Raw genomic sequence first — 22,128 nt, 5'->3', positions numbered from 1 at the left:
TCTAAATCACACTTGACCCTTGAACAACTTGGGGTTCGAACTTCATGGGCCCACTTACACGCAGAGTTTTTTCCTATATAAATACAGGACTGTAAATATATTTTCTCTTCCTTATGGTTTCCTGAGGAGCATTTTCTTTTCTCCAGTTTATTGTAAGAATACAGTATATAATACATATAACGTACAAAATCTGTATTAATCAACTGTCTATGTTAGTGGCAAGGCTTCCTGTCAACAGTAGGTTGTTAGTGAAGTTTTGGAGGAATCAGTTATACATGGATCTACTGTGTGGGGGAGAGTTGACGCCCCAAACCCCCATGTTGTTCAATGGTCAACTGTACTTCACTGTGATCTACTGCATTCCTTTGATGGAGGCAGAGCTTGATTGTAATGAGTCCCCTACTGACCAGCACTGAGGTCTCCAGTCTGTTTGGTAAGTGAAATATAGCTGCAGAGCCTTGTCTTGGGCGCATGTATTTTTTTTTTTTTAATTAATTCCTAGAAGTGGAGGTGTTTGGTCACAGAGTTCATACATTTTAAGTACTCTAGCTGTTTCTTCATTGCCCACCAAAGAGGTTGTACCCATTTACCTGCTCAGAAATAATATAGGAGAGTGTTTATTTCACAAACTTTCAGCAGACTTCTTTTTTTTTTTTTTAAGATTTTATTTACTTATTCATGAGAGACACAGAGAGAGGCAGAGAAAGAGAGGCAGAGACAGGATAAGCAGGCTCCATTCAAGGAGCCCGATATGGGACTTGATCCCGGGACTTCTGGATCACGCCCTGAGCCGAAGGCAGACACTCAACCACTGAGCCACCCAGATGTCCCTAGGCTTTTGATCCTTACAATATTCTACGTAAACAGGGTGACTGAAGTTGAGCACCATTTCCTACATCTAAAAGTCCAGTTGAATTTCTTTTTCTATAGCCTTTGCTCTCAAGTTATTATTGTTTTTTTCTTATTATTGATTTATGAGAGCTCTTTATTTATTTATTTATTTATTTTAATTTATTTATGATAGTCAGAGAGAGAGAGAGGCAGAGACATAGGCAGAGGGAGAAGCAGGCTCCATGCACCAGGAGCCTGACGTGGGATTTGATCCCGGGTCTCTAGGATCGCGCCCTGGGCCAAAGGCAGGTGCCAAACTGCTGCGCCACCCAGGGATCCCGAGAGCTCTTTATTTATTAAGCAAATTAGCTAATTTTCCTTTTGTAAGTGGTGTAAGTAGTTTTTCTCAGTTTATCTGTCTTTTGATTTTGCTCATACTATGTCACCATTCAGAATATTTCTTTTATTAGATTTTTATTTCAGATTTATGTTATAAGAAACCAAAGCAGGATGAGAAGAAAGATATGTCTGAAAGATGTTTTGGAGGTAGAATGGAAAGGGCACATGAACTATCTTTGGAAGCTATGATAATGGGTGACTTTTGAAGTCTTTATTAAGAACTGAATTTTATTTTATTTTTTAAAGATTTTATTTATTTATTCATGAGACACACACAGAGAAAGAGAGAGTAAGAGAGAGAGATAGAGAGGCAGAGACACAGGCAAAGGGAGAAGCAGGCTCCATGCAGGGAGCCTGAAGTGGGACTTGATCCCAGGACTCCAGGATCACGCCCTGGGCGGAAGGTAGGTGCTAAACCACTGAGCGACTCAGGGATCCCAAGAACTGAATTTTAGATGCTTAAAAGCAAACTTTCAGTATCATCCATAATTAAGGGACAGGAGAAAAATGCAGAATCAAGGAGATTAAAAAAAAAAATGGAACTCTGGTCCAGCAAATACCATTGAAAAATGTCAGTGTGTGTCAGCATGTGCCTTTTGTCTAAGGGCTGCCAAGAAGACTTCCTGAATTAGCCCTCATCTGACTGGCCTTGGTCTTTGCCATAGTCTTAGGGACCGGACACTGGTGGGTGAATCGTTACTGCCATTGATGATGAGCCTTGTCCTGTATTTTAGGAGGATTGCCCTTACAGGGCATTTCAGAAGATAAATTTTATTAACTTTTTGATTTAAAATGTTAATCACAGTAGCCACCTGTGACATATTTATGTTTTGCCCTCACCATTTTCTTTCTCTGTTTATATTTTTTGGTAAAGGGAGCATCTAGAAGCCGCAGGCCACATATGTCTTCTGAAAGATACCTCTGACCTGGAGAGCTCGTCTGAAATCGCCCACTTCATCAAGGCAGAGAAGCTCGAGGCAGCATTGGCTCTTCACCTGTACCGAGGAGGCCGACTTTTGCAAGGTAACCCTCTTTCTCTCCAAAGGTGAAACATGAGAAATCATGAAAACCAGAAACACATCCAGCGTCTGGTAAAACAGAGCTGAGACAGCTTAGCCTGTTTACCCGGTTCAAACCTGGAGGGAGCACAATCATCTGCTTTGCTCCGTCCTTAGTAACTAATGTTCTGAAAGGAGATAACTATGCCTATCGAGAGTGGCTGTGTGTTGTAGCTGTTTTACTTCATTAAGAGAACTATCCTGAATATCTTTGAGGTATAGTTTCTAACTCAAAGTATGATTTTCAGAAGCCAAACATTTATGAGTCTTTTACAAACATAGAATGGGCACGTTTGAAACATTTTATTCCACTGATTTACTAACAAGGGAAACGCTGAGATCTAAAGCCAATTTAGAGCACTATTGAGGAGCTGGGTGTTAAGCAGGTGATGTAGTGGAGAGTGTCAGGATCAGTATGCCAGCTTAGCTGCAGAGCAGATTCATGTCCAGCATGCCATGTAGGAAGCTCTGGGGCTATCCTTCCCAGAGGTGCATTAGTCAGGGCTCCCCAGAGAGATGAGACCACTAGTGCATATCCAGACACATGGAAGAGGAGATTTATGGTAGAGATTGGCCTGCGTGATTACTGAAGCCCAGAAGTCTCACAATCTGCTGTCTGCAGGGGGGGAGAACCAGAACTGCCAATGCTGCCCTTCAGTCTGGTTCAGCAGGTCTGAGAATCAGGGGGCTCTGGAGCCAGAGTCTGAAAGCCTGAAAACCAGGAATTGGGATGTCTGACGAGCACAGGGGAAGACGGATATCTCTGCTAAACCCGGAGAGTGAATTTGCCCTTCCTCTGCCTTCTTGTTCTCCAGGGACCTTCAGCAGATGCCTTAACACCCACTTGCATCAGGGAGGGCATCCTGTCTGCCCCTCAGTCTACCAATTGAAATGCTAATCTCATCCGGAAACACCCCCACAGACACACCCAGAAATCATGTTCCACCAGCTGTCTGGTTGTCCCTTAGCTCAAACATAGCTTAACATCACAACCACACAGAAATGACTTACATCGCTACTTTACCCAAAGCTACAAAGTATGTATAATTTTTTTGAGTGAGCTGTATGTACAAGATGGCACTTGAACTCAGGACCCAGAGATCTTTCCATTTGCAATGACATGGCTGAACTAGAGGGTGTTATGCTGAGTGAAGTAAGTCAACCAGAGAAAGACATATGCTATCACTCATATGCAGAATTTAAGGGAAAAAAAAAAAACAGATGAATATAGGGGAAGGGAAGGAAAAATAAAATAAGATGAAATCAAAAGGAAGAAAAACCATGAGAGACTCTTAACTCTGGGAAAGAAACTGAGGGTCACTGGAGGGGAGGGGGGTGGGGTGACGGGGTAACTGCGTGATGGGCATGAGGAGGATGTGATGAGCACTGGGTGTTATATGCAGTGCTGAATCACTGAACTCTACTTCTGAATTGAATTGAATTGAATTGAATTGAATTAAAAAATTAAAAACAGGGCAGCCTGGGTTACTCAGCGGTTTAGCACTGCCCTCAGCCCAGGGCCTGATCCTGGAGACCCGGGATCAAGTTCTACATCGGGCTCCTGCATGGAGCCTGCTTCTCCTTCTGCCTGTGTCTCTGCCTCTCTCTGTGTGTCTCTCATGAATAAATAAATAAAATCTTAAAACAAACAAACAAACAAAAAAACCAAAAAAACCCCAAGAGAGTCTAATGCTTTCCAGATTGAGTCAGCCAGGCGCCCAACTTCACAGAATATGAGCTCTTAATTAGTCATAAAGAGTGAAGTTGATAACAGTACTCTCTCTTAAAAAATTAATCAATCCATGGGGAATCTTAAAACACTGATCCCTAGATCACTGAAGGGACATGCACCCTTTTAGCTCTAGCTACATTTTGGGGATATTTCTTCTTAGCATCCCAAGACCAGCTTGACTTCAGTGAAAGTATAGAGACCACCAAGTGAAGGCAGAAGAAATCACTGTGTTGTAGCCGAGCAACAAGTGCCTCTTCCCAAAAATGAATTCACTGACATGGCAGTGGTAGCACACTTCAGGGGTATAGTGTGTCATTTGAGGGCCAAAATTCTCTACAAAGATCTTCACATTGGGATAGAGCTTCAGGCAACAGGATAACAAGCTTCTGAAATTTTTGGAAGTTTCATTGCCAAAGGTGACTTTCTACTTTTCCACACTAGATCAAGCCTCGCTTCATCTCCCTGGTCTTCCTCCTGCCCTCTGCACCTAGCTGGGACTTAGGTCCTATCTGGATGCTTACTTCCTAATTTTTTTTTTTTTTTTTAGTTTTTTTTGTTCATTCATGAGAGACCCAGAGAGAGACAGAGACATAGGCAGAGGGAGAAGCAGGTTCCCTGCAGGGAGTCTGATGCAGGACTTGACCCCAGGACCCCAGGATCATGACCTGAGCCAAAGGCAGATGTTCAACCGCTGAGCCGCCCAGGCTCCCTCACTTCATAAATTTTTTAAAACTTAAACTGCTATGCACACATATTTAAAAAATTCCTCCCAGCACAGAGTGAATGTAACTAAATGATAAAGCACAAAAAGTAAATCTTTCTCCCACTTCATATTCCAACTGTCTGATTTCTTATCCCCTGAGACAACTAGTTATTGTTTTCTTGTGTATTCTCCTGGAAATGTATTATAGGTACTATACTAGTTATCTGTCATTACGTAACAAATTACCCCCAAAAGTGAGTGACTTATAGCAGTGCATTTATATGGAATAGTTTCTGGGAGGGAATGGCAAGATGGAGGAGTAGGTGTCCTCAACTCACCTTTCCCACAAACTTACCTACATAACTTTCAAAACATCCTGAACACCTATGAATTCAACCTGAGATTTAAAGAGAGAACAGCTGGAATGTTACAAAGAGAAAAGTTTTCACTTCTAACAAGGTAGGAAGGTGAAAAAAAAAAAAAGAATAAACTGGGGGAGCAACTAGCAGGGCTAAAGAAGAGTGGCAAAAGATTCAGGGGCATGAAAGCCCAGCCCTGGAGAAGCAAGAACTTTAAAATCTGAGTCAGAGTTTTCCCTGATGGAAAAGTGCTTAGCAGGGAAATCGGGCCGACTCGAGAGAGGGGCAGTGAAGCCTCAAGATTCCTGGAGTCATTGTAAGAAGGAGTGCCCAGGGGAAAGTTCACCACAAACCGGGGTCTGATATTGGTAAAGGGCTGGAGCGCTGCAGCCCTCGGAGTATTTGGGAAAAGCCAGTCGGTCAGGTGGGCCCGCGGAGCTGCCTTTACCCTAGAGGCTGCCAGCGTCCGGAGGGGGCTGCACTCTGTTCCTTGCGGGAGAGCGCGGGTCCAGCAGCACGGCCCGGATCCCAGGGCGCCCAAGCAGACAAGGCCTGCGATCCTCCGTTCCGCCTGCGACAGTCGGAAGTGGGGAGGGCACGGGCAGCAAGGACTCTCACCCGCTACCAGGTGCCCCCAAGCTGTGCAGAGCAGTGCACCTGTGCCAGCCCTGAGAGCACCTAGGCCAGTGCGGACTGGGAGACTGTGGTTAGTAACTTGCGGAGAGCTCAACTTCAGAGCTAGAAATCTGGCTGCCACCGTTTTTTATTTTCCTCTTTGTTTCACCTTGTGTGTGGGAGGGATGGGGCCGCCAGGGAACAGAGGCCTCCCGGGGTAAACAGCTCCCACTGAGCCCAGCACCTGGTGGTGGGGGGGGGCATCTCCGCCCAGGTACACACACCTGAGAGTCAGCACAGCAGGTCCTCCCCCAGAACACCAGTTGGAAGTACAAGGGAAGAGCAAGTTTACTGAACAAGCAGCTCGGGAAAGCTCCAGGACTAAGGCATAATAGTATATAGAACTAGACGGTCCTTTTTTTTTTTTTCTTTTTCCATTACGACTCGTTTTTATATCAGACTAAATATTTCCAATATTTTTTTTCTTTTCCCACCTTAACTACAATATTTTACCAACTCTTCATTTTTTGAGTTTATTCCTTTTTGATTTTCATATTTCTACAATTATATGTCTTAGATATGTTTTTCACTTCTGGATTCCCTTCAACATATTCAATTTAATTTTGGTAGATACATGAGATATGGGTTTTGTTTTCTGTTTTTTCTGCCTTGTTTTGTTTTACAATGGTGGAAGTTAGTACCTTCTACAACACGACCAACATACACCTAGAACCAAGTGGAACCCTGTGGTGGTTCATTCTGTGAGATTATATTCTCTCTTCCTTCCCATTCTTCCCCCCTCTTTTATCTTGTTTACATTTTTATGATCAATGTTGGGACTCTGTATAAGTATTGCTGGTTTATATAAATTGGAGACTGAGCATCTTCTAACATACAGAACAAAATACACTCGGAACCAAGAGGATCACCCTCTAGGACCCCTCATTACACTACATTATCTCTCCATCACCATTTCCTCACCACCACCACAATCCATCCCCCCTTTTTTCTCTTTTCCTTACTATTTTTTCTTTTTCTTTGTTCTTCTCCTTTGTTTTTGACTTTTAATTTTAAAATTTGTTTTTCACTTTAGTGGTCCATTTGTTTTATTTTGTTCTGTTCTTTTTCTTTTATTTTCTGGTCTCTGACCTCCTCAGAATCATCTAGAGTGTATTTTACCTAGGTCATGGTTGATATTTTTGAATCAGTCCACTAATACAGCCACTCTGCACTGGACAAAATGACTAGAAAAAGAAAAGAACCAGAAAAGAAAGAACCAGAAGCAATACTCTCTGCCACAGAGTTACAGGATTTGGATTTAAATATGATTTCAGAAATTCAATTCAGAAGTATAATTATAAAGCTACTGGTGGCTCTGGAAAAAAGTGTAAAGGATTCCAGAGACTTTGTTACTGCAGAATTGAGATCTAAATGAGGGTGAAATTAAAAATAGATCAAATGAAATGCAATCCAAACTGGATGCTCTAAGTGCTAGGGTTAATGAGGTGAAGAGGGAGTGAGTGACATAGAAGACAAGTTGATGGAAAGGAAGGAAGCCGAGGAAACAAGAGAAAAACAATGAAGAACCCAAGAAGAAAAGTTTAGGGAAATAAATAATAGCTTGAGAAGGAAGAATATACGTCTAATTGGGATTCCAGAAGAGGCTGAGAGGGAGAGAGGACCAAAAAGTATATTTGAACAAATCATAACTGAGAACTTCCCTAATCTGAGGAAGGAAACAGGCATTCAGATCCAGGAGATAGATTCCCCTCCCCCCCCACAAAAAAATCAATAAAAACCCATGCAACACCTTAACATTTAATAGTGATACTTGCAAATTTCAATGATAGAAAATTCTTAAAGGTGTGTGAGACAAGAAATTCTTAACTTATATGGGGAGAAATATCAGATTAAAAGCAGACCTCTCCACAGAGACCTGGCAGGCCAGAAAGGGTTGGCAGGATATATTCAGGATCCTAAATGAGAAGAACATGCAGGCAAGAATACTTTATCCAGCAAGCCTCTCATTCAGGATAGAAGGAGAGATAAAGAGCTTCCAAGACAGGCAGAAACTAAAAGAATATGTGACCATCAAACCAGCTCTGCAAGAAATATTAAGGGGGACTCTGTAAAAGAAAGAGGAAGCCCAAAGAAATAAGCCACAAAAACAGGTACTAAATAGGTATTATGATGACACTAAATTCATATCATTCAAAGGTAACTCTGAATGTGAATGGGCTTAATGATTCCACCAAAGATGCAGGGTTTCAGACTGGATAAAAAAACAAGACCTATCTATTTGCTGTCTACAAGAGACTCATTTTAGACCTAAGGACACCTCCAGCCTGAAAATGAAAGGTTGGAGAACCTTTTACCATTCAAATGGTCCTCAAAAGAAAGCTGGAGTAGCAATCCTCATATCAGATAAATTAAAGTTTATTCCAAAGACTGTAGTAAGGATGAAGAGGGACACTATATCATATACCTGATCATATCAAAGGATCTATCCAAAAAAAGGACCTAACAATCATGAATATTTATGCCCCTAAGGTGGGAGCTGCCAAGTATATCAATCAATTAATAACCAAAGTAAAGACATACTTAGACAATAATACACTTACACTGGGAAACTTCAACATGGCGCTTTCTGCAAATGAAAGATCTTCTAAGCACAACATCTCCAAAGAAACAAGAGCTTTGGGGATTATAAAAAATAGCAAAAGGGAATAAAGGGGAAAGGAGAGAAAATGAGTGAAAATATCAGTAGGATGACTGAACATGAGAGACTCCTAACTGTGAGAAACGAACAAGAGGTAGTGGAAAGGGAAGTGGGCGGGGGGTTGGGGTGACTGGGTGATGGGCACTGGGGGGGCACTTGAGAGGATGAGCACTGGGTGTTATGCTATATGTTGGCAAATTGAACTCCAATAATAAAAAAAAAAAAGAAAGAAAGAAGAGCTTTAAATGATACACTGGACCAGATGGATTTCACAGATATTTACAGAACTTTACATCCAAATGCAACTGAATACACATTCTTCTCAAGTGCCCATGGAACTTTCTCCAGAATAGACCACACACTGGGTCACAAATCAGGTCTCAACCGATATCAAAAGATTGGGATTGCCCCCTGCATATTTTCAGACCATAATGCTTTGAAATTAGAACTCAATCACATGAAGAAATTTGGAAGAAATCTAAACATGTGGAGGTTAAAGAGCATCCTGCTAAAAGATGAAAGGGTCGACCAGGAAATTAGAGAAGAATTAAAAAGATTCATGGAAACTAATGAGAATGAAGATACAACCATTCAAAATCTTTGGAATACAGCAAAAGCAGTCCTGAGAGGGAAATACATCGCAATATAAGCATACCTCAAAAAATTGGAAAAAACTCAAATACACAAGCTAACCTCGCATCTAAAGGACTTGGAGAAAGAACAGCAAATAAAACCTACACCAAGCAGAAGAAGAGAGTTAATAAATATTTGAGCAGAACTCAATGAAACAGAGACTAGAAGAACTGTAGAACAGATCAACAAAACCAGGTGTTGGTTCTTTGAAAGAATTAATAAGATAGATAAACCATTAGCCAGCTTTATTAAAAAGAGAAAAGACTCAAATTAATAAAATCACGAATGAAAAAGAAGAGATCACAACCAATACCAAGGAAATACAAAGAAGAATCATGAATATTTATCCCCCTAATGTGGGAGCTGCCAAGTAAATCAATTAATAACCAAAGTAAAAAGATACTTAGATAATAATACATTTATTTTTATTTTAAGATTTTATTTATTTATTCATGAGAGAGAGAGAGAGAGAGGCAGAGACACAGGCAGAGGGAGAAGCAGGCTCCATGCAGGGAGCCCGATGTGGGACTTGATCCTGGGTCTCCAGGATCACACCCCAGGCTGAAGGTGGCACTAAATCACCGAGCCACCAGGGCTGCTCAGATAATAGTACATTTAATAACCAAAGTCAAGAGATACTTAGATAATAATACACTAATTGTAGGAGATTTCAATATGGCAGTTTCAGCAAATGATGGATCTAGGAAGAGCATCACCAAAGAAACAAGGGCCTTCAGTGATACACTGGATTAGATGGATTACAAAGATTATATATATATATATCAGAACTTTCCATCTGAATGCAACTGAATACACATTCTTCTCATGTGTACATGGAACGTTCTCCAGAATAGATAATATGTTGGGTCAAAAAATCAGGTCTCAACCGATACCAAAAGACTGGGATTGTCCCCTACATATTTTCAGACCACAGTGCTTTGAAACTAGAACTCAATCACAAGAATAAATTTTGAAGAAACTCAAATACACGGAGGTTAAAGAGCATCCTGCTAAAAGACAAATTGGTCAACCAAGAAATTAGAGAAGAATTAAAAAGATTCATTGAAACTAATGAAAATGAAGATACAACTGTTCAAAATCTTTGGGATACAGCAAAAGAGGTCTTAAGAGGGAAATACATAGAAACCTCCCTCAAAAAATTGGAAAAAAACTCAAATACACAAGCTAACCTCGCATCTAAAGGACTCGGAGAAAGAACATCAAGTAAAGCCTACACCAAGCAGAAGAGAGATAATAAAGATCCGAGCAGAACTCAATGAAATAGAAACCAGAAGAACTGTAGAACAGATTAACAAAATCAGTTCTTTGAAAGAATTAATAAGATAGATAAACCAATAGCCAGCCTTATTAAAAAGAAAAAAGACTCAAATTAATAAAATCATGAATGAAAGAGGAGAGATCACAACCAATACCAAGGAAATACAAAAGATTTAAAAAATGTATTATGAGCAGCTATATACCAACAAATTAGGCAATCTAGAAGAAATGGATGCATTTCTGGAAAACCACAAATTACCAAAACTGGAACAGGAATAAATAGAAAACCTGAATAGACCAATAACCAGGGAGGAAATTGAAGCAGCCATCAAAAACCTCCCAAGACACAAAAGTCCAGGGCCAGATGGCTTCCCAGGAGAATTCTATCAAATGTTTAAAGAAGAAACAATACCTATTCTACTAAAGCTGTTCCAAAGGATGGAAAGGGAAAGAATACTTCCAAACTCCTTTATGAGGCCAGCATTAGTTGGTTCCAAACCAAAGACCCCACCCCAAATTAGAATTATAGACCAATGAATATGGATGCAAAAATTATCACCAAGATACTAGCCAATTGGATCAAAGTGTACATTAAGAGGATTATTCACCATGACCAAGTGGGATTTATCCCTGGGATGCAAGGTTGGTTCAACAGTCATAAAACAATCAATGTGATAGATCACATCAACAAGAGAAAAAACAACTATATGATCCTCTCAGTAGATGCAGAGAAAGCATTTGACAAAATACAGCATCCTTTCTGGTTAAAACTCTTCAAAGTGTAGGGATAGAGGGAACATTCCTCAATATCTTAAAAGCCATTTATGAAAATCCCACAGCAAATATCATTCTCAATGGGGAAAACCTGAGTGCCTTTCCCTAAGATCAGGAACATGACAGGGATGTCCACTCTCACCACTGTTGTTCAACATGGTGAGGCTACAAGTCGTAGCCTCAGCAATCAGACAACAAGAAAGTAATAAAAGACTCAAATTGGCAAAGGAGAAGTCAAACTCTCCTTCTTCACAGATGATATGATACTCTATATAGAAAGCCCAAAAGATTCCACCCCAAGATTGCTAGAACTCATATGGCAATTCGGCAATGTGGCAGGATACAAAATCAATGCCCAGAAATCAGTGGCATTTCTATACATTTACAATGATACTGAAAAAAAAGAAATTAAGGAATAAATCCCATTTATAATTGCACCCAAAAGCATAAGATACCTAGGAATAAACTTAACCAAGGAGATAAAGGATCTATTCCCTAAAAACTACAGAGCACTTCTGAAAGAAATGGAGGAGGGCACAAAGAGATGGGAAAATATTCCATGCTCATGGATTGGAAGAATTAATATTGTGAAAATGTCAATGCTACCCAGGGCAATTTACACATTTAATGCAATCCCTATCAAAATACCGTGAACTCTCTTCAGAGACTTGGAACAAAGAATCTTAAGATTTGTATGGAATCAGAAAAGACCTTGTATAGCCAGAGGAATATTGAAAAAGAAAACCAGAGCCAAGGGCATCACAATGCCAGATTTCAAGCTGTACTACAAAGCTATGATCATCAAGACAGTGTGGTAGTGGCACAAAAACAGACACATAGATCAATGCAACAGAATAGAGAACCCAGAAATGAGCCCTCAACTCTATGGTCAACTAATATTCGACAAAGGAGGAAAGACTATCCACTGGAAGAAAGACAGTCTCTTCAATAAATGGTGCTGGGAAAATTGGACATCCACATGCAGAAGAATGAAACTAGACCACTCTCTTAAACCAGACACAGAGATAAACTCAAAATGTTTGAAAGATCTAAATGTGAGACAAGAATCCATCAAAATCCTAGAGGAGAACACAGGCAACACCCTTTTTGAACTTGGCCACAGCAACTTATTGCAAGATACATCCACGAAGGCAAAAGAAACAAAAGCAAAAATGAACTATTGGGATTTAATCAAGATAAAAAGCTTCTGCACAGTAAAAAAAACAGTCAACAAAACTAAAAGACAACCTACAGAATGGGAGAAGATATTTGCAAATGACATATCAGATAAAGATTTAGTATCCAAGATCTATAAAGAACTTACTAAACACCTAAGAAACAAACAATCCAATTATGAAATGGGCAGAAGACATGAAAAGAAATTTCACCAAAGAAGACGTACATGTGGCCAACAAGCACATGAGAAAATGCCTCGCATCACTTGCCATCAGGGAAATACAAATCAAAACCACAATGAGATACCACCTCACACCAGTGAGAATGGTAAAAATTAACAAGACAGGAAACAACAAATGTTGGAGAGGATGTGGAGAAAGGGGAACCCTCTTGCACTGTTGGTGGGAATGTAAGCTGGTACAACCACTCTGAAAAACCATGTGGAGCTTCTTTAAGGATTTAAGAATAGAGCTACCCGATGACCCAACAATTGCACTGCTGGATATTTATCCCAAAGATACAGATGTAGTGAAATGCCGGGACACCTACACCCCAATGTTCATAGGAGCAGTGTCCACAATAACTACACTGTGGAAAGAGCCATGATATCCTTTGACAGATGAATGGATAAAGAAGATGTGGTCTATATATACACTGGATATTACTCAGCCATTAGAAACGACAAATACCTACCATTTGCTTTGACATGGTTGGAACTGGAGGGTATTATGCTGAGTGAAGTAAGTCAATTGGAGAATAACAAACATTATATGGCATCATTCATATGGAAATATAAGAAATAGTGAAAGGGATTATAGGGGAAAGGAGGGAAACTTAGTGGGAAAAATCATAGAGGGAGACAAACTATGAGAGACTCCCAACTCTGGGAAACAAACAAAGGGTTGTGGAAGGGGAGGCGAGTGGGGGGTTGGGGTGACTGGGTGACGGGCACTGAGGAGGGCACTTGATGGGATGAGCACTGGGTGTTGTACTATATAAAAACAATGTAAAATATATATGTATATATATATATATGGAATAGTTATGTGGGTCTGGAATTTAGAAACAGCTATGCTGGGATTCTGTCTCAGGGTCTCTGGTGAGGTGGCAGTCGAGACCACGTACTGTGTGTTCCGGCTGGGGCTGGGTCTTCTGGAGGCCTGACTGGTCCCACAAGGGCCACTTGTAAGGTAGCTGTTGGCAGCAGCATCCTTGTGATGTGACAGCTGGCTTCTCCAAGAAAGGCCCATCTAGGATAGAAATTGGAAGCTGACTGGTCTATCATGACCCATCCTTTGAAGCCATACAGCATGAGTTCCAGAGCATCTGGATCACACAGATCAGCCCTCTCAGGCATGAGATGGAACCTCGCTGGTCGTGTCCTCCGGGAGCTCACCATCTTGGAGGCTGGCTGCTGGATAAACGTGTACACATATTTGCATGTATCTCTTCCTTTACAAAAAAACATGAAAGTGGCAAGCAGACTCTCTGCTGAGCAGGGAACCCAATGTGGGACTCCATCTCAAGACCGTGAGATTACAACCTGAGTTGAAATCAAGAGTCAGGGATCCCTGGGTGGCACAGTGGTTTGGCGCCTGCCTCTGGCCCAGGGCACGATCCTGGAGACCCGGGATCGAATCCCACATCGGGCTCCTGGTGCATGGAGCCTGCTTCTCCCTCTGCCTGTGTCTCTGTCTCTCTCTCTCTCTCTGTGACTATCATAAATAAATAAAAATTAAAAAAAAAAAAGAAATCAAGAGTCAGACGCTTTACCAATTATGCTACCCAGGCACCCCTCAATTAAACTGTATTTTAAAACATAGCACTTATGATTTTTTAAAAGATTACCTAAGCACATGATTTGGAAACTTCTTAAAAATACAAAGATGGAAATACAGCACTTTGACTTTCACTACCCAGATGTGACCAATGTTTCCTGTGCATGTTTGCTTTTATTCATTTTGTATTTTTATTCAAATTTAAATTTACAAAAGGAGATCCACTCTTACAATATAAAATTGCAACTTCTTTTAACCAACTATTAACTGCTGCTACCTGGGCTAAGTGCTGTGGTAGGTGCTATAAGCACAGAGATGACACTGTGTCTCACATTCTGGTCTGTCTCTCTCTGCAATTTCTATGTGTATTTTTAAAATCATGATCATCTCACAGCTCAGCAATCTGTCTTACCTACTGACATGTTAGGAACATTTTCTTGTCATTGAATGGTCTTCCACAGCATGATTATGAGCGGTCATATCCTATTTCCATCTTCCCCCTTGACTGTAAGCAATGTTGTGATGGGCGAGCATCTGCAGAAGCCCTGGTAACCCGTTCACTTTAGGATTTTCTAAGAGAAACACAGCCATCTCACAGGACATACCTGTGCATTTTTACTGCAGATACATCTTGCCAATGAATAATCAGCCACCTTAACATGTCTGTGCATAGTAAATATATCTAAATAAAACCATAATGGCATGGACAAATGGAAATTTGCTTTTCTTTTTAAAACCAGTATTTACTGAGCAAATAATTAGGTAAATAAATTGCTAAGAAGACTTCAAGTGATGAGAAATAGCACATTAACAATATTAATATTTATTATAGCTATATTACAGGTATACATGGTTTAAAAAAAACATGAATCTTAATGCTTTATTTAAGTCATAGACCAATTACTATACTAACGTCAAAGTAATGTGTTGCATTTGTTCTTCCCTCTTGGACATGTCTGTGACAGAGGTTCACTGTGTATACCTACCAGCCTTTCAAGTGTGCAGGAAGAGAACTTCATAGCTATCCTTGCCTGAAATATAATAGAACACTGCTCTTGTGCAGAATGCTCCCTGGGCTCTCCTTCACAGGCCCCATGTAGCACACAAAGAAAAATTGCCTGGTGACCTTACATTGGCAGAAAACTGGATGAGAAACATTTTGATGAAGCTCTTTCTCTGCTTCTTTTTGAGAATCTGCTTCAGGCTTGAACCTGGTGAGGAAGCAGATGGCATCAGGTGGCTGATTAAGGAGCCAGGTTCAGGAAACTGATGCTTTTTCTTGGCAGACTCCTGAGAATGACACATTTAAAGCAGAGGAGCTGATTTATGAAATAGGACCAGTCACTTGGGTGGCTCTGAGTAAATGCACTTGGAAAATAGTTTGTATAGCACTTTTCAGGCTCAGTTCATTTCCACAAATGCTGTTTAGAGATTTAATGTGTAGCAGGCATTTTATTAGGAGCAAGGGATACAAAATTAATAAGCCACGGTGCCGGTTCTCGCGGATTTTCCAGTCTGCAAATCAATCCTAAAGCCTTATGATACATGGCAGGGCATCAAAGTGGGGGGTTTACTTCTGAAGGATCTGAGAAAGACTTCAGTGAGGAGGGCATGCCTGACTGAGGTTTTGAAGGGTCAGTAAGAGTTTGCAGACAGTTTATATGCATCATGCTATCTCAGAGGACTTCCAGAATTTCCCACTCATAATTATGGATGCATTGCCATTAAGACTAACATGCTACTGGGATCCCTGGGTGGCGCAGCGGTTTGGTGCCTGCCTTTGGCCCAGGGCACGATCCTGGAGACCCGGGATCGAATCCCATGTCGGGCTCCCTGCATGGAGCCTGCTTCTCCCTCTGCCTGTGTCTCTGCCTCTCTGTCTCTCTCTCTCTGTGTGACTATCATGAATAAATAAAATCTTAAAAAAAAAAAAAGACTAACATGCTACTTATTTGAAGCTCTGTTTTCTCAACAATAGAATGAGTATTGAAAAAAATAGGAAAGTAAATGAAATATCTCACATTCCATTCTTCCAAATACTAATTTAATTCAGAGAGCTTCTGGATTTATATATTTAAAAACTCGTTCATCGTAAAGCACAGTTATACTAGCATCACAAGCAGATTCCATCCTGTTCCTGTATGTCATATGTATGTAGTGAGTCATTTAATCCCAGGAGCGAGTCAGCTAATTATCATGACCTCCATTTCATGGATGAGATGGCGGAAATTCAGAGAAACTGAGTGACTCGCTCAAAGTCACCATTTTCCAAATGGGGAACCAGGATTCGGACCCAGGATGATCTGGTGTCAAAGTCTTATGTTTTTCTTACTAAATTTGATCTGATATATTTGAGCAGTTGCCAGTTGGCTTAATTAGCTGGCAGGGCTGATCATTTTAATTATTGAATATTCTCATAACTTTTGAGCAGCTTCTACGATACCCGGTGTGTATTTTTCTGGTCTCTATTTCTCTGTCTTTGGAGATTTCACTGAAAAAAGACTTTTTCTGTGATTTTTCTTACCCAGATTTTCCTAAACTGGCAGTTTTTATTAGGGAGGTACATTGTACTAGTTTCCTAGGGCTGCTGTCATGGTTTACCACAAACCCTGTGGTATGAAACGACACACACTTGTTAATCCTGTAGCTCCCGAGGTCAGAAAGCTGAAATGGGTCTCTTGGGGCTAGAATCAAAACGTTGGTGGGACTGTGTTTCTTTTTGGAGGCTTTTGTGACAAATCTGTTTCCTTATTTTCCACCCACACTCCCTGACTCATGGCCCCATCCACCCTCAGAGCCAGAGATGCATGGTCCAGCCCCTCCTCACACGGCAGTGATGGGAGCTCCTCCTTTGCCTGCCTCTTCCACCTTTAAGGACCCCATGATTACAGTGGCCTCCCTGGGAAATCCACAATCATCTGTCCCGTTTTATGGTTAGCCAACTGGCAGCCTCAATTCTAAATAGCTTAATTTGCCTCTCCCCTGAAACATTCATAGGATCCAGGAATTAACAATGGACATCTTTGGGGTCATTATTCTTCCCACCTCACACCTCCCTCAGCCCCAGAGATTCGTGTCCATCCCACGTGCTAAAACCGTTCACGCTCAGCATCCCCACAAGTCTGCACCCATCGCAAAAGGTGAATCATTTCTACGGAGTGTGCTTTCCCTGTCTGTCTGTGGTTTGGGAAAAGGTCATAGTGCCAATAGCAAGAAGTGCCAACAACATAAAATGTTAGGATGTAAAGTAGGTTTCCCTTGCATCCCAGATCTGTGGGCTTGTAGGTCCCTTGTTGGGAGACAACAACAACCCAGTTTTCTGTGTATTCTTTCACAGAACTTATAAACATAAACATAAATATAAATATGTGTGTATAGAAATGTATATATGTTTATCATTTTTATATAATACTTGTATACTGTATTAACCAACATGTGCTTGATTTTTCTCCTAATAATAGTGATAATAGATTTTTTTCAGTCTTTTTATGTCAGTGTACACACACACACAACCCTGTCTGCTTTCTTTTTTTAAAGGCTGGTCTCCACTTATATATCTGAATTGTTTCTCATCTTTTGCTCTTACTAGCAGCCTTGCTGTCTCCGAGTATGCTTCTGTTGGGCTTAGTATCTAGAGGCTGAATTCTTAGCAGATTCCAGGGGAAGAGTCACCTTCCCAGAGAGAAGACATCTGCTCCTTTGCATGGACAGGAATAATTCTAAGGCAAATAAAAGGAGTAGTCGAGTACCCTTTGACTGACATACTGAAATCTCAAAAGGGATGGTGTGTTCCAGAAATCCCTGTATGGACACTCTAGTTAGTCTGGTCAGTTTGGTGGTTTGCTGGCCAGCATCTCTTCAAATTTTTGGTTGATTTTTGGAAGTCCGTCTGGAGGGTTGCTTCTGATGAGCACATCATTCAGCTTGGTCTGTGCATGTCTGTTGCCTCGCTCGCCCTTGCTCAGCAAATGTCTCTCAACTAAGCCTGTCAGCAACACAAAGAGCTTCCCCCAGAACAAACTTGATCCCTGGTGAATCCTTCCACACTTGACACGTGCAGTGTCTTGGATACTTTTGCTTCCTGCCATAGCTGTGCTGCATTCACCCCGAAGTCACAGTGGGCAGGGCGCCCGACATCACCCCAGTTCCTGGAGAGCATGACACCTGCTGTGGGGAGCCCCAGCCGGGCTGCATTTGAGCTGCTCTTACTCTGTCAAAATGCCAGTGGTTCCAGATCAGCCCGTTTCCCGAGAGCAAGAAGCTCAGCTTTGATAGATGGTGGCCAGCACGATTCTTCATTTGTTAAAATTTAAAGCTAATTGATTTAAAATGGTCCTGGCACCTGCGGTCTGATATGATTAATCCCCATGTCATGTTTATAATAGTGAGTCCTATTCTGCTCCTCAGGTGAGCTGGATAAAATGAAACAAACATCAAAACATGGTCCCCGAGTTCTGGAAACACAGGTTTCATGCTGCTTTGGGATGGGCTGATGAGGTCTGTTTCCAAAACCATGCTCTGCTTCATTAACTTTCATATTTTGCAGGTCATGGAATTCCTTTTGGAATCATCTTTGGTGGAACTGATTTAAATGAAGACATTAACCAGAGAGAAAAAAACCAAGTGATGGGGAAAGTCCTCGAGGAAGCCAGGTAATGCCTCTGAGAACTTCACAGGAGGTAACACTGGGGCAGAGTTCGTTGAAACCTAAATCTTTTTTTTTTTTTTTTTTATTGGTGTTCAATTTACTAACATACAGAATAACACCCAGTGCCCGTCACCCATTCACTCCCACCCCCCGCCCTCCTCCCCTTCTACCACCCCTAGTTCGTTTCCCAGAGTTAGCAGTCTTTACGTTCTGTCTCCCTTTCTGATATTTCCCACACATTTCTCCTCCCTTCCCTTATTTTCCCTTTCACTATTATTTATATTCCCCAAATGAATGAGAACATATAATGTTTGTCCTTCTCCGACTGACTTACTTCACTCAGCATAATACCCTCCAGTTCCATCCACGTTGAAGCAAATGGTGGGTATTTGTCATTTCTAATAGCTGAGTAATATTCCATTGTATACATAAACCACATCTTCTTTATCCATTCATCTTTCGTTGGACACCGAGGCTCCTTCCACAGTTTGGCTATCGTGGCCATTGCTGCTAGAAACATCGGGGTGCAGGTGTCCCGGCGTTTCATTGCATCTGTATCTTTGGGGTAAATCCCCAACAGTGCAATTGCTGGGTCGTAGGGCAGGTCTATTTTTAACTGTTTGAGGAACCTCCACACAGTTTTCCAGAGTGGCTGCACCAGTTCACATTCCCACCAACAGTGTAAGAGGGTTCCCTTTTCTCCGCATCCTCTCCAACATTTGTTGTTTCCTGCCTTGTTAATTTTCCCCATTCTCACTGGTGTGAGGTGGTATCTCATTGTAGTTTTCATTTGTATTTCCCTGATGGCAAGTGATGCAGAGCATTTTCTCATATGCATGTTGGCCATGTCTATGTCTTCCTCTGTGAGATTTCTCTTCATGTCTTTTGCCCATTTCATGATTGGATTGTTTGTTTCTTTGGTGTTGAGTTTAATAAGTTCTTTATAGATCTTGGAAACTAGCCCTTTATCTGATACGTCATTTGCAAATATCTTCTCCCATTCTGTAGGTTGTCTTTGAGTTTTGTTGACTGTATCCTTTGCTGTGCAAAAGCTTCTTATCTTGATGAAGTCCCAATAGTTCATTTTTGCTTTTGTTTCTTTTGCCTTCGTGGATGTATCTTGCAAGAAGTTACTATGGCCGAGTTCAAAAAGGGTGTTGCCTGTGTTCTTCTCTAGGATTTTGATGGATTCTTGTCTCACATTTAGATCTTTCATCCATTTTGAGTTTATCTTTGTGTATGGTGAAAGAGAGTGGTCTAGTTTCATTCTTCTGCATGTGGCTGTCCAATTTTCCCAGCACCATTTATTGAAGAGACTGTCTTTCTTCCAATGGATAGTCTTTCCTCCTTTATCGAATATTAGTTGCCCATAAAGTTCAGGGTCCACTTCTGGATTCTCTATTCTGTTCCACTGATCTATGTGTCTGTTTTTGTGCCAGTACCACACTGTCTTGATGACCACAGCTTTGTAGTACAACCTGAAATCTGGCATTGTGATGCCCCCAGATATGGTTTTCTTTTTTAAAATTCCCCTGGCTATTCGGGGTCTTTTCTGATTCCACACAAATCTTAAAATAATTTGTTCTAACTCTCTGAAGAAAGTCCGTGGTATTTTGATAGGGATTGCATTAAACGTGTATATTGCCCTGGGTAACATTGACATTTTCACAATATTAATTCTGCCAATCCATGAGCATGGAATATTTTTCCATCTCTTTGTGTCTTCCTCAATTTCTTTCAGAAGTGTTCTATAGTTTTGAGGGTATAGATCCTTTACATCTTTGGTGAGGTTTATTCCTAGGTATCTTATGCTTTTGGGTGCAATTGTAAATGGGATTGACTCCTTAATTTCTCTTTCTTCAGTCTCATTGTTAGTGTATAGAAATGCCACTGACTTCTGGGCATTGATTTTGTATCCTGCCACGCTACCGAATTGCTGTATGAGTTCTAGCAATCTTGGGGTGGAGACTTTTGGGTTTTCTATGTAGAGTATCATGTCATCGGCGAAGAGGGAGAGTTTGACTTCTTCTTTGCCAATTTGAATGCCTTTAATGTCCTTTGGTTGTCTGATTGCTGAGGCTAGGACTTCCAGTACTATGTTGAACAGCAGTGGTGAGAGTGGACATCCCTGTCTTGTTCCTGATCTTAGGGGAAAGGCTCCCAGTGCTTCCCCAAATGTTTAAAGAAGAAACCATACCTATTCTCCTAAAGCTGTTTGGAAAGATAGAAAGAGATGGAGTACTTCCAAATTCGTTCTATGAAGCCAGCATCACCTTAATTCCAAAGCCAGACAAAGACCCCGCCAAAAAGGAGAATTACAGACCAATATCCCTGATGAACATGGATGCAAAAATTCTCAACAAGATACTGGCCAATAGGATCCAACAGTACATTAAGAAAATTATTCACCATGACCAAGTAGGATTTATCCCTGGGACACAAGGCTGGTTCAACACCCGTAAAACAATCAATGTGATTCATCATATCAGCAAGAGAAAAACCAAGAACCATATGATCCTCTCAATAGATGCAGAGAAAGCATTGGACAAAATACAGCATCCATTCCTGATCAAAACTCTTCAGAGTGTAGGGATAGAGGGAACATTCCTCGACATCTTAAAAGCCATCTATGAAAAGCCCACAGCAAATATCATTCTCAATGGGGAACCTAAATCTTAAAGAAAGCAGTAGTTTGGGAAGTTTACATCTTACCATAATAAAGCTAATCTCTTTTTTTCATTTGGCACCTATGAATTTTGCCATGAAGAGTCATTGTAAACAAGTCATTGCATGTGAATGACTTTTTGAGGACATTAACATTGGGCCAGCCTTCTTGAAAGGTCCTACAGGGTAAAAGGCACGGCATTGTTGTCCTCCAAGAGAACACCACACACAGACTCCAGCTCTGTGCGTGCATGAGTCAGGTTCTACTTTGCATGTTTTTGGCATATCTCTGAGCTCCATAGATTTCTGAGCTACAGAAAACCATCTGTGAGGGTGTCACCAGCGGGATTTCTCAACCGGCTTACTGTGGGCATTTGGGGTAGGACGGCTGTTGTAGGGGGCTGTGCTGCACATCCCGGAGCCTGGACACTGCACATCAGCAGCACCTGCTGGATGCTGCAGCTTGAGGCCAATACGTTCCTAGCCCCCGGAGTGGGAGTTGTTGCCTCCACGCAAGAATCCAGAGATGCACTCCCCAACATTTTCTTTGTCCAGACATGCTTAGAGAATCCTATTGGTACAGCATTGTGGAGTGAACCAGAAGGACTGGTGGGGAAAAAAAAATCACCCCCATTCCTCTGTATCAGAAATATAATGATAATGTTTAACACAAATAGTAACAGTATAGAAATCCTCTATGTCCATATAAACATTGTTTGAAAAGGCTAAAGAAATCAAAACAAAACCTAAATAGTCACAAA

At 41.2% G+C, this 22,128-nt stretch overlaps 1 protein-coding gene across 8 annotated transcripts in view; it reads left to right on the top strand.

Annotated features, from left to right (window-relative positions):
• Positions 1 to 22,128, top strand: part of GLT1D1 (glycosyltransferase 1 domain containing 1) — an 89,554-nt gene that overhangs the window by 11,103 nt on the left and 56,323 nt on the right. For all 8 annotated transcript variants that reach the window (XR_013366369.1, XM_077875238.1, XM_077875239.1 and 5 more), the window contains exons 2-3: positions 2,105 to 2,253; positions 18,602 to 18,707. Coding sequence is in view for 7 of the 8 variants with exons in the window: in XM_077875238.1 (XP_077731364.1) it covers positions 2,105 to 2,253; positions 18,602 to 18,707 (255 nt within the window). In the remaining variant the exon portion in view is untranslated. The remainder of the gene's footprint in view (positions 1 to 2,104; positions 2,254 to 18,601; positions 18,708 to 22,128) is intronic.

The sequence above is a fragment of the Canis aureus genome, chromosome 27, assembly GCF_053574225.1.
Source record: "Canis aureus isolate CA01 chromosome 27, VMU_Caureus_v.1.0, whole genome shotgun sequence".
In the NCBI taxonomy this organism is placed as follows: Eukaryota; Metazoa; Chordata; class Mammalia; order Carnivora; family Canidae; genus Canis; species Canis aureus.
This window is presented reverse-complemented; position numbering and strand designations above follow the sequence as displayed.